Source organism: Chionomys nivalis, chromosome 23 (genome assembly GCF_950005125.1).
Source record: "Chionomys nivalis chromosome 23, mChiNiv1.1, whole genome shotgun sequence".
NCBI lineage: Eukaryota > Metazoa > Chordata > Mammalia > Rodentia > Cricetidae > Chionomys > Chionomys nivalis.
Genome location: NC_080108.1, coordinates 27,688,771 through 27,701,434, shown reverse-complemented (window position 1 = coordinate 27,701,434; position 12,664 = coordinate 27,688,771). Strand labels below are relative to the sequence as shown.

Sequence of the window (12,664 nt, the reverse complement as noted above, 5' to 3'; positions counted from 1 at the left end):
TGCTTTACATAGGGAAGGAAGAACGGTGTCCCACACCCCTGTCAACTGTACACACGGGACAATATGCTGTGTGACTCAGAGGTGCGCCGGGAAGGGGGCACATTGCCCTCTGGGGACTCGGGCTCACCTGTCTGTTAAGCCTTTGGCGTTTCTCTGCTCGCCGTCGCCCTCTGCTGGTGTTAGCTAAGGGTTGCTGCTGGAGTTGGGCAAAGGAAGAACAAGTGCCCTTCACACACAGGGCTGGCTCTGTGCCCTCCACTGCTCCAGTTGTGCGGAGCAGCAGTCCCGTCCACAGTTCTTTCAGGAGCATGAGCCTCATCAAGGTCCAGAAAGCTGGTCAGGTCTCCTGGGAGCCGACCGAAAGAACCTTAAGGCGGAAGCCTCTGAGAATGGGAGTCAGATTTAGACCCGTTCCTGCCCTGACCTCCCACCAGAGGAGAGGACACTTACCTAGCTTAGGCTCTGGTATTGGCTGAGTCTCACCAAGGGTAGATAAAGGCCCTGCACCACCCACAGAACACAGTAGTACTCTTTCCTCCTTTACACACACACACACACATTATTACATTGGGCCCCACTTGGGGGATGCAGGCCTATGAGTTATGATACAGACATCTCTGACCTGCGTTCACTGGAGAGAATTTAGGGCAAGGTGGCCTGTGATAGAAAAACTGAAATCCTTCAGCCTGAAGTCCCAGAAGTCAGGGTGGCAGCATCTGGGTTGTGATAGTTCCTATTCCTTTGTGTTGCATGGCTTCTGACCCCCCTGACTGGTACATCTGGACAAGGACCATTGCTGCCAACAGCCAGCTCCAGCCCTAGGGCTACGGTGCCTTTGATGGAAAGAAGAGCCCCATGAGGCCCTGACCTTGGAGAGCTGCAGGGACGGTTGAGGCTGTCTTGCCCTTGCGGGCAGGGTATGAGAGACCTTGCTTGAGAAAGCTACTTTGGATCTCTGAATTCCAGAGGGTCGTTGGATTGGGAAATTCCTGACTGGGGAGGAGTTTCCTGATTCCACTCTGCTCCACTGTGGCTGTCTTGCAGTTTGAGCATGCCTGTCCCAACCCCGGGGGCTTACTGAGTTCTCTAGGCCTGCCCAGGGGCTGAGCAGGGCCCTTGCTTCACCCCCTGAAGTCTCAGCTGTATACTCAGAGAAAGTTCAGAGGCCCAGCCGCAACAGATTTGAAAGTCAAAGCCTTGATTCCTCTGTTTCATTCTTTGAGAATTAACTCTGGACATTTTCATACCCCGTTACCCCATCTTACTCTCCCTCTCTCACTGAAACCCTTCCCCAATAAGTCCCCCCTTTCACTCCCTTTTCATGTCTTTGTGGTGTTTTGTCTTCATGGTGTGTGTGAGAAACAGACACAGAGGAAGGCAGAAAGACACACACATACAAGGAGAGAAAGGGGGGGAGAGCGAGGAAGTGAGGGAGGGAGAGAGAGAGAACCCACCGTGTTTACTGGCAGCTTATACGCATAGGTGAGGGTTTATTTACTGGAACATGACAGCTTGCTAGTAGTTATGCCCCTGAAGAATGACATCGTCCATGAGCAACCATTAATAGATCCTAGGGAGGGGAACCATGAGCCCTCCCTCTTCCATGATGAGATGTCGAGCAACCCAGTCTTGTAGAAGGTCAAACCACAGCTGCGTTGAGTTCACAGGTCAGGAGTTTCTCTGAGTGTTGTGACCCCTCTGCTCCCTCTGTCTCCACTCGGTGAAGTGCTGACTCACACACGCCATCTCCCTGGGACAAGGCACCTGGCCACCAGATGCCAGACCTGCCTCCCTCAGGTGCCAGCAGTTCCCTCACACTTCTTCTGTCATCTGAGTTTGGGCTAAGATAATCACAGGCACTTTGTTGCTTTAGTAATTTAAGGTGTCTTCCACGGCAGCTATTGTTCTCCACCAAGAGCCAAGAGCTCCTCAATGCTGGAAGCTCACAACCCTGCCATTCCCCAGAGGAGTACAGGGCCAGTGTGTGAGGTTCTGAGCCACAGCATGTGCCACTCCCTTCCCCAGCAACTGGTCTCTCTCTCTCTCTGTCTCTCTGTCTCTCTCTGTCTGTCTCTCTCTATCCCCCCCCTCACACACACACCATGTGTGTGTGTGTGTGTGTATGTATGTGTGTAGCATATGTCTGTGTGTGTATATGGCATACTGGTGGGTAGCACTGTGGGATAGGAGCCTTACAGTCTAGGAGGAAATTCTAGGTTAGGGGAGCTCCCCGAGAGTCCGTGCCAGCCTGACACCCACCAGAGAGCTTCAGCTGGATGGGTCTTTCTGACCTCAACAGTCACCATGCTCTGTGCTACGGTGGGAGGCTGAAAGAAGTGTGGTACCAAAGACATCACCCAAGCAGCAGGATGCAGCTGCACTGGCCATCAGCAAGGTGACAGTGACGGTGGGAGGAGGAGCAACCTGTGGTGTGACCATTTGCCGGGCATCTGGGTGCTTGCCGGATTGCCAATTTGAACCCAGAAAGCTCGAGCTTATTGATTGCAGGAGCCCCCAGGACAGCCCTGTAGCATGGCTCCTTTCCAAGGCTCTCCAGATGGAACCCTGTCAGCCAGGCCACATTGGCTGTCGTGGTGAACGGTGTCCACCTCTGGACACAGGCTTGAGGAAGGATGGCCCGCCCATCCTCCTTGACTCGTCACACTTACCTACAGAGTTCTACAGTGGGGCACGCTTCTTCCCCCAAGGACGTGGCATGGTGGGGGAGCTCAATGGCTTTATACTGGTGTAAGGGCTATGCCAGCAGACCGGAAGTCACTGGAGCATCCGTCCATGCAGGATGGTCAGGGAGAGCCTGACCACCAGCGGGAACAGCATTGTAAGCCTACATTAAGTTGCCTGTTGGCTAACTGTAGTCACACCTAATGTTATAAATAAAACTTTAAGAGGATACACCCTACCCATTCATTTCCATTTGCCTGCCTCAGCGTTTGCATCTCAAGTGCAGAAGTCAGCCCTTGTAACAGACAGGACAAGCCGTGAAGTAGTCACCACCTGTCCCTTACAAAGCCTGTTAGTGGATCCCACACTAGAGCTGTGATGCCCAGATAGGAACCATGAACCACTAACCTGCAGCTTTTACTGCTTCCATTTATTAAAATAACAGTCATTCCTTCCTTGATGTCTATGGAGAACTGGTTCCAAGATCCCTTTGGCGGCCAGTCTACCGCTGCCCGTACCCTTTGTCTTTTTCACACCCTCGCTCATGCTCACATTTATCTGTGCACACCTTTAAAGCAGTGACAACAATAGGTGTGTCATGTGAACGCGGCTCCACTGTAGCTTCTCAGGGAACAACCACAGCGGAAGGTCTGCACTTGGCCTAGCATGGATACAACCATCTCGGGTCTCACTTCATTGTGCATGCTCTGAAGGTCATAGACACAGGGCATCCGCTGTGCCCTCGGGGACAGCCAGTCTTCAGCCGCAGTGCTCAGAGCACCAGTGTCCAGGGGCCTTGCACTGGATGGTTGAGGCAGAGCAGGCCATCAGAGCATCTGTGGTGCTGCCATAGTCTAGAGGCAACAGATAAGATCAGGGCCCTGGTGCCCCGCTGAGGCCTGGTTTGGGTGAGATGAGAAGCTGCAGGCTGGCAGCAGACTGGACAGGGGAGGAGAGAAAGTCCCCAAAGAGTTCAACATGGCCCTTCACGTACTTCCATGAAAATGTGGTAAGCGCCGTCGTGTTTGGAGGCAGTCCTTTCTGGGTCCCAGCAGCTGCGTGTCACCCTGGAAGTGACAGTCGACTGGGGTAGAGGTCCCCTCATCACACCATCCATGCAGAGCCATCCGGCCATGTGTCAGTTGCGTGACTTGTACTGGCCTCCAATGAGCTGCAGGCCAGCTGCACAGCTCCGTCCTCCCGCTCCACCGTCCTGGTGACTATGCACCTTGTGCCGGGCCGGGCATGTGAGCCCTTGGTTCCTGGTGGTCCCCTTTCAGGGCGTCACTCACTCTGTACCTCCTCAGTTCCAGGGCCCTGCGAGCCAGAAGACCTCATCGATGGGATCATCTTCGCAGCCAACTACCTGGGCTCCACCCAGCTGCTCTCTGAGCGAAACCCCTCCAAAAACATCCGAATGATGCAGGCTCAGGAGGCTGTCAGCAGGGTCAAGGTGGGGGTACTTCCGGACCCTGAGGGCTGCTTGGGTGGGTCCCTGGGAGGGGAGCTCTGAAGCGTGGGACTACAGTGGGCTTCAGGAGCTTTGTCCAGCACGGAAAGCAGGCGTAGCCCAGCATCCCAAACCTGTAGCCTGGCTGGCCAATGCTCAGCGGGGCAGAGTCATCCCTAGCTCCTTAAATGTGGTCCAGCCAGTCACTGGGAACAGTTTTTTAAAGATAACTGACACTTCTAAAGCATCCCAGTCTTTAAGCATATTTGTTTGGAGCCTTAAATCCGGTCCCAACCATGTATTTTTAGCACCAAAGTGCTTCTAGAAGCAAGGAAAATACATCAACTGTCACTCAAATGCATAGCCTCGAGGAAAGCCGACACACGCAATGCTCTGTAGGCTTTTGGGCCTGTGTGGTTTTTCCAGCAGGTGATGATGAGCAGGTGGAACATGAGACCATACCAGTGAAGCTAAGTTAGGACAGGGGAGGGGACATGACAGTATGAGCTGGTGTCCCACCCTGGATAAGGTGGAAGCTGGATATACTGTCAGCCTGTGGGAATGAAGAGGAACAATGCCCCCCACCCCCACTACATGCTAATCTCCTTGGATGGAAGCAGAGGGCACCACGAGACCATCTATGCTGGTGAAGATAAGCCAAGTAGGGAGGACTTGGGCTGGACCCAGCCTGCCCCTTTGGGCCTTATGGCTCCTGACCCACCTTGGCCTCTTTCCTGGTCCCTGATCCCATCCTCGGGTCTATGGAGTGGTCAACAGTCATTTCTACGCCTGGGGGTGGCAGGCATGAATGGTTTCTCTTTATTGTGTGTTCTCAGCAGGGTGGTGACTGTCCATTGGTCCCTTCAGGGGACTTGCAGAGTTTGAGTTTTCTCTGGTAAGCACAAGGCTGAAATAACCTTGCCACAGCTTCCTTCCTGATGTTCTTTTCTCTTCCACGCTGCTCAGAGGGTGCAGAAGGCTGCTAAGATCAAGAAAAAAGCGGTGTGTAGAACCCATGTGAGCCTGAAATAGCGGTGTTTGTGTGTGTGCGTGTGTGCGTGTGTGCCTGGCTTCCTTTGTGCATGGGGACTTCTGGTGGGCATTTAAGGAGTACCACAGAGCGTAGGTTTTTCTTCTCTGTTAGGAGAATGCTGGATTTGGGAATGAAGCCATATTGCTTACTTTAATGAGCTGTTCTTATCTACTGTCTCCCATGTCCTGGAGCATGGTTCCTGTCTGCAGAACTCTGTTTTGCATGGACACTCCTGAACAGGACATTTGCTTGGACAGCATAGAGTGTCTAGTACTCGGCTTGCCTTATAGTGTTAACTGCGTTGTTCTGATATTTGGGCTGTTAGTTTTCACCCACTAAACTGGGAGAAAGAGTAGTTTGTCTTGGAACTGCACTCTCTCCCAGATGTGGTTCAGGGGCAGAGCACCTGCCTAGGGAGCAAAGGTCTTGGTATGTACACCTAAGAAGAAATAGAAGGAAAAAGAAGAAAAAGGAAGGAAAAGAAAAACGTTTAAGCCTGGGCAGACTTTCAGAACTTAGGTTGACAGTCATTGGTTTGTTGACCTGGTCATTTCGTAAATGCTGGTTATTTTCTATGTACTTGTATAAAACTCCAGCAAGCTTGGTGCCATAGGGCCTTGGTAAGCCCATGGGAGACACAGCACAGTGTCTTGCTATCCATCCCACTTTCTTTCCTTACATTTACACGACGAGAAATCTAGTTTCCCGTGTCCTCAAAGTGGCAACATTCTCTGGGGCTGTGGCCAAAGAACCACACCTGCTGGGCTCCCTTTCCCTACAGGAGAAAACGGAAGGGAGCGGCGGGTAGGAGATGAGGGATTCTATCTCAGTGCCGCTGTGAGGTAATCAGTATCTTCAGAGGTGTGAGAAACAATTAGACGCTGCCCTGCTTAGGGGCAGGCCTTGAGCAGCTAGCTACTCAGCTCCAGGGCTGAGTCGCTTCCAGTGGAGACCCCAAAGTGTGACAGTTTCTCCTGCATCTCCATGTCACTGTCAGGCAATGCCCAGCCCTGTCCTCTGTCTCTCCTGGTGGTCTTTGGAAGGGCAGTCATGTGATTATGAACATTTAAGTAGAAAGGAAGGGCTTACATCTGAAGCAAGCTTCTTTGAGAACATTTTCCACTGTCCCTGTCTCCAACCTCAAGAATGTCCCTGGAGGGTAATGACAGTCACCATCACCACATCCAGCAAGAATTAGCCAAGGGACCCTGCTTGCTGCTGCTGGGGGTAGGGCAGTAAGACCCCAGTCAGGCACCTGCTATGGCAAGCTGCCTCTTTCCCCTGTGCCTTGTGCCCTGAGAGCTCACACTCAAAAGGGGGCTCCCCTCCAAGCATGCATGCAGGCTTCCAGTGGCTGCTCCATTTTGGTTTAGTATTTCCTTCCGTGTCACCTCAGGGTCGCTAGAGGACAGTATAAGGCAGTGAACAGTGGTGGGCCTCTGGGGTGTGACGACATCTGTGGTTCTGTCTTAGAATTCGGAAGGCGATGCTCAGACGCTGACAGAAGTAGACCTCTTCATCTCCACCCAGAGGATCAAAGTTTTAAATGCTGACACCCAGGTAAGCTCCAGACAGACAGCTGTCCACATCACCATAGCCAGCTGCTGCACCTGGGGCCTCAGCAGAGCAGGCGTCCAGCTGCAGGAGAGCTTTTCTAGGGAGGACCGTGCTTCTCTTCCTGGGTTCAAGGTGCTCGTGCCAGAATGCCGTCTCCCAGGGACAGGGGAATGGGCCATCAAGAGAGCTAGTAAGTTTATTCCAAGTCGCTGTTTAGAATGAACTGGAAGGGAGAGGGCAGCAGGACAGTGATTTGAATGGAAAATTGGAGCACTGCTGATGGCTGCAGGGCGGGGACAGGTGAGCGGATAGAGGCTGAAGTGACCAGGCGTGGCCAGGGACAGTGAGGTACTACAGTGGCAGCTTCTGTCTGAGAAGCCAGAGCTGGGGAAAGATTTGGGAGCTCTGGCTAGCGGCCAGCATCTCAGATACCAGTGTTTCATTGACAAAGACTCGGCCCCCACCTTCCCAGTGCTGTGGCTGATGAGCCTCCCCATAACCTTGGCAGCAAATAGACCACTGCCTCATCAGGTGTATACAGAGGAAGAGAACTCCAGAGGTCAGAGCCTCAGAGACACCAGATTTCTCTTTGTGACAGGAGAACAAAGGCACAAAGAGCAACTGATTAGTTTCTCAGAGCCTTTGTGTGCAGCCTTGTTCGGAAGGGGTCATGGGCATGATGCCCAAGGAGATGCCCATCAAGTGACAAAAGACATCAAGAGTAATGGGCCAGGCCAGGGACCACTCTGGAGACTTGCTGACCACAGGCAGGCTCGCTACTTCTTCTTAGAACTTGTGGCAAACTCATCATTGGCTTTGACACAGGAAAGCCGGGAGGACGTGGAGTCAGCCTGTGTGGAAGCATACGTGTTACTGAGATGCGCTCCAGCACATGGATGCTTCTCCTCCATGGCTGAATAGCCCCACCCCAGGCCACTTTGTCCAGGACCATCGTGAAACACTATGTCAATTAGAGCTGTGGCCCTCAACAAGGGCCACTTCAATGCCCCCACCCTGATATTTTTGGTTTGGGGATCCAGTTTGTAGAGGCCAGTGATGCCAGTACCATCATCCAGTGTACAGGACAGCCCTGCCTTCTGCACTCGAGTGACCTGGGCCCAAGGTTACAAAACTCCGTGTTAGCCTGGTTGTTTGAGACGAATATTCTCGGTGTTCCCTGATGTGGCCTCTCCTCCTCAGTGCTCCCTGACGTGGCCTCTCCTCCTCCCTGGCAGGAAACCATGATGGACCACGCCTTGCGCACCATCTCCTACATTGCAGACATCGGCAACATCGTGGTTCTGATGGCCAGACGCCGCATGCCCCGGTCAGCCTCTCAGGACTGCATTGAGACCACCCCTGGGGCCCAGGAGGGGAAGAAGCAGTACAAGATGATCTGTCACGTGTTTGAGTCAGAGGACGTAAGTAAGGTTAGGATGTAGGGTGTGGGGAGCTGGCTGCTCTCCCGAAAGCTGGCAGCCCCTTAGCTCCAGAGTCCATCCCTGAGAGGAGTCGGTGCCTTTCCTCACACTTGTATCTGTGAATAAACAGGTTTATTTCCCTTCATAGCACGGGTGCTTCTGGAGCTGTTAAATACATCACAACTATCTAACCAAAGAAATCATTCTGCATAGCCTCTCGCTCAGAGATAAAGTTCATCTTTGCCTAACTTTTCTCTTATGAAAATGCACATGCTTACATGCCAAGGTTGCACAAATGCACACACTTACATGCCAAGCATGCATACATGCACATGCTTACACGCCGAGGATGTACACATGCACACGCTTACATGCCGAGCATGCACACATGCACACGCTTACATGCCGAGCATGCACACATGCACACGCTTACATGCCGAGCATGCACACATGCACACGCTTACATGCCGAGCATGCACACATGCACACGCTTACATGCCGAGCATGCACACATGCACACGCTCACACGCCGAGGATGCACACATGCACATGCTTACATGCCGAGCATGCACACATTTACACGCCGAGGATGCACACATGCACACGCTTACACGCCGAGGATGCACACATGCAAATGCTTACATGCCAAGCATACATAGAAGGATGTGTCTTCACCAAGGTTATGTAGGCTTTGCCTTTGCTGTGTTTTTTTTTTTTAACCATGTAACAACTTAAAACATTTTTTTTCAAGTTTTAAATACCATAGCAGAGCATGCACACATGCACATAGCAGAAAGATCCTAGGGTGACCAAAGCCTGTAATCCCATTCCTCTGAAGCTGAGGCCGTGGGATCGATCATGTGTGTCAATCAGAATTACCAAACAAACAAAAACAACACCAAGAAACCCAAACAACAGAAACAGAACCTGAGGTGACCGTGGGATAGGGGGGCTCCAGTGTTTCGATGAGGTCCTTGGCCTCCAGGAAGGCTGTGGTTGAGCTGTTATCTTTTCTCTGTTGACCTTCTGTGAAGAGGCCATTCCAAGCTTTTGTCAGTGGTGGCAATATTGTAGGAGCACCAATCTCTGCAGGGACTAAGGCATGCTCGTTCACAGGAGGGCTTGCAAGCATTACTGGATCAATGTAGGGTCTGGGTAGTTCAACATTTGAAACACAGTGTAGAATCTTTCTCTGAAAACAAGGTTCAGACCAGGGTATGAGAGCTGTTATCTTTTCCCTAAGTCACCGACTGAAAGTGCTTTGAAGCAATGGAGTTTTCTACTAGAAGCCTGCTCTTTCTGTTCAGGCCTGCTAGTGCATGAGTGTGCACCACCATATGAGGTTCTGTGCACAAGTGGACAGACAGGTCCGTGTGCTTGGGGATGTCCTAGAGAGCCGCTGTGGTAAATGTCAACTGAGATGTGGTGTGAGCAAGAGACAGCGGGCAGTGGGGCTTGTATGCAGATCGTGGAGGAGCAAGGAATGGGAGGGGCCCAGGCACAGCCGGGGCAGACATCTTTTGGCAGAGACTGAGGTAGGAGCTGTCTTTGTGACATTAGCTGCCATCCACCGGGCAGGAGATCGAGTTGGGAGTGCAGTGAAGGTAGAACCCAAATAATACTTGAAGGAGTGAGAAAAAAAAAAAAAAAAACTGCTCTGGCTCTGTCAGGCACCCCAGAGCAACTGCTCAGAGAGGGGACACGATGGGAAGTCTGTCCAGGCAGTCTGCTGAGGCCCGGGTGTCCCTCTGTAAGGTAGGATTCACTGCCCTGGGGCTAGGGCAAGGCTAGATGCTACTGCAGAGATGACTGTGGAGATGTGAGCCCGGAAGCCAGGAAGATGTGAGCTAGGCACGGCCTCCTCCTGACTTCTTTAGGATCTTGAATCCACCTGCAGGAAGCCACCAGGCACCGAGGCCCTTGCACCTAGCCCTCAGCTCAGCTGAGGCCTTATAGCGGCGGCCTATACCCACAGGCCTGGCTGGGAACTGGAGCAAGCAAGGAGCTCTTGTGGGAAGGGCTGGAGCGGGGCCTCAGCTAGTTGGCTCCTGTCCAGGCAGGAGGGAAACCAAGACACAAGGGGAAGGGGTAGGGTGGGAAGGCATCAGGGAAGGTAGGGACAGCAAGGGCAGGTAAGGACAAAAGGGGAGGTGGGAACTAAAGGGGAAAGTGGGGGACAGCAGGCAGTGTAGACTCCATGGCTCTATAGATTGTGCTCTAAGAGGGTGATCTTTCCAAATGGCATGGCTGACTTGAGTCTCTCAGGCATTTCCTTGGAATAAGGAGAGGGCGCATCTTACAGCAGGAAGAGTGAGTTGGAGGGTTTGGCGGTGGGAGCACTGAGATCCCCATCCCCAATCTGTGGCCCTTCCCCTTTGCAGGATGGGTGGCACAATCCTCCCTCTGCTGTTTTCCTCTCAAGACCCCCATCTGCTCTTGCGCCAGTTCCTTTCTTATCCAGGCCGGCAGCGCCACCTAGCGGTTCCTGGGCTGCCGCATCCACCCACTGCTAATTTGCTGATGTGGGAACAAGAACATTGTTGGGCAGGCAGTGCAGCCTAGAATCAGTGAGTATTTAAAGCAAGGCCTCGTGTGCGGAGACTATGATCCATCCCAGCTTGATTGTAGATATACTTATTCATTCGGAAGCACTTAAAGCAAGCATTGTGCAGAGGGAGAAAAGAGTTGAAGCCAGACCCCCTGTTCTCGGATCATACTGAACCAAGGTTTTTGGAATCACCCTACAGAGTAGGCAATGGCAGGTGTGTGGGAGGAGAAGCAGAGGAGGACTGGGGCTAGGTGGAGCTCACGCAGCAAGAGGGTTGGATGGGGGAGAGAGATGTTGGATTTGCTATGCACTGAGATGTTCCCCAAAGTCCCATGCCTTCCTAGGGCTGCATAGCTTGGAGCATGCATGCGTGGTCCGGGAGATGGCCTCTTTAGATCCTGCCTCCCCGTGTCCTGTTTGTAGCGCAGGCAGGGAGGCTGTCTGTCATCAGCATCCAGGCTGCTTGATAGGTTTCTTCCTGGGGCATAGAAAGATGCGATCTTCTCGAGAACATGGAGTCTGTTCTGGGTCCCAGATCCATGCCTTGTGGCCCTCAGCTTGGCATACTCTTCCATACCAAAGCATTGTGGCACGCACACCAGCCTCCACCTCTTAAGGGCTTCTAATTCCAGAGAGATAGAATAGACAGCTAACTATGTAAGTGTCACTCCAGGGGGTGGGGTGGGATCTCAACTCTGCTTTTAGAATTGAATAGGCAAAATAAAAAAAAATATATTACAGTTCCTAATTAAAGCAAGAAAATTTTGTATTTAGCAAATCCTTCTACTTTGTCATTTTCCGTGAGTTTACAAAAGCCTTGCTCTGTCCCAGTATCTGGACTTGAGGTAGTACAGACAACAGAGAATCCTCGTCATGGTGGCCTGAGGTGGGATGTGAGTGACAGACAGCTTTTGCCAGCCTAGAGCCAGAGTCACTGCCTTCATCGTTTAAGCCCAAACAGGGGCTCCTTTGAAGACATATGGGCACCTAAGTGGAGCCTGTGTATCCATGCTTTTGTCTAGCAGGCTTGTTCCTCCCACAGGCCCAGCTGATAGCCCAGTCAATCGGGCAGGCCTTCAGCGTGGCCTACCAGGAGTTCCTCAGGGCAAACGGCATCAACCCTGAAGACCTGAGCCAGAAGGAATACAGCGATATCATAAATACCCAGGAGATGTATAATGATGACCTCATCCACTTCTCAAACTCAGAGAACTGCAAGGAGGTAAGCCACATTGGCTGGGGACCCCCAGGAAGTGAGTTTACCAGGGGGTGAGCCACATCGGCTGAAGGCCCCCAGGAGGTGAGCCGCATCGGCTAGGGGTTCCCAGGGGGTGAGGCCACATTGGCTGGGGGCCTCCAGGAGGTAAGTAAGCCACATTAGCTGGGATCCCCTCCAAAGCTCATTCTACTAAACCCTGCTCTTCGAACTGAGCCGCCCAAGAGATGGGCCAGGCATCCTAGGCTGTCTCAATGCCTCCCCATCTCAGCCCACCAGACAAGGATGGGCTCAAGGTATTGGTCCGCACACTCACCAACGTGTCTAACACAGAGGCCCTCAGAAGGCATTTTGCTCCTGCCTTGGAGCTGTGCATGCAGGTGTGAGATGAGACGCTTGCAGTGGAGACAAAGATTCCAATCAGTCTTAATGGCCCCGAAAATGTGCGCCTTAATGTTGTTACCACTCAGCTTAGCGCAAGGAGATATTTCTGCAAAGCTCACAGGAGGCATCTTGAGAATAGGGAGCCTGGGTGAGTCTGGCAGTGAAATTCTGGTAACAGAAGCCCTAGCAGGTCCCAAAGGCCTTCTTTGGGGGCTTTGGAATGAATGAGTCTGCTCTTTGGGAATTAGTGAGGGGATGATTTTGTGTGTTTATTGGAGGAGTGAGTGAATGAATTATTCTGGATCCTTGTTGAGTGCATGCCCGATCCTGGCTTCTTGACTGTGTGGCGAATAGTTAGACATCGTTAAAGCAA

The 12,664-nt window shown here is 52.3% G+C and overlaps 1 protein-coding gene across 8 annotated transcripts in view; it reads left to right on the top strand.

The window, feature by feature from the left end:
* The window catches only part of Apba2 (amyloid beta precursor protein binding family A member 2), a 205,318-nt gene that overhangs the window by 184,331 nt on the left and 8,323 nt on the right, over nt 1-12,664 (top strand). For 7 of the 8 annotated variants that reach the window (XM_057756304.1, XM_057756302.1, XM_057756299.1 and 4 more), the window contains 5 exons: nt 3,990-4,135; nt 5,099-5,134; nt 6,639-6,725; nt 7,958-8,143; nt 11,734-11,913. In XM_057756304.1, coding sequence (XP_057612287.1) covers nt 3,990-4,135; nt 5,099-5,134; nt 6,639-6,725; nt 7,958-8,143; nt 11,734-11,913 — 635 coding nt within the window. The remainder of the gene's footprint in view (nt 1-3,989; nt 4,136-5,098; nt 5,135-6,638; nt 6,726-7,957; nt 8,144-11,733; nt 11,914-12,664) is intronic. The other variant, XM_057756305.1, reaches the window with a different exon arrangement.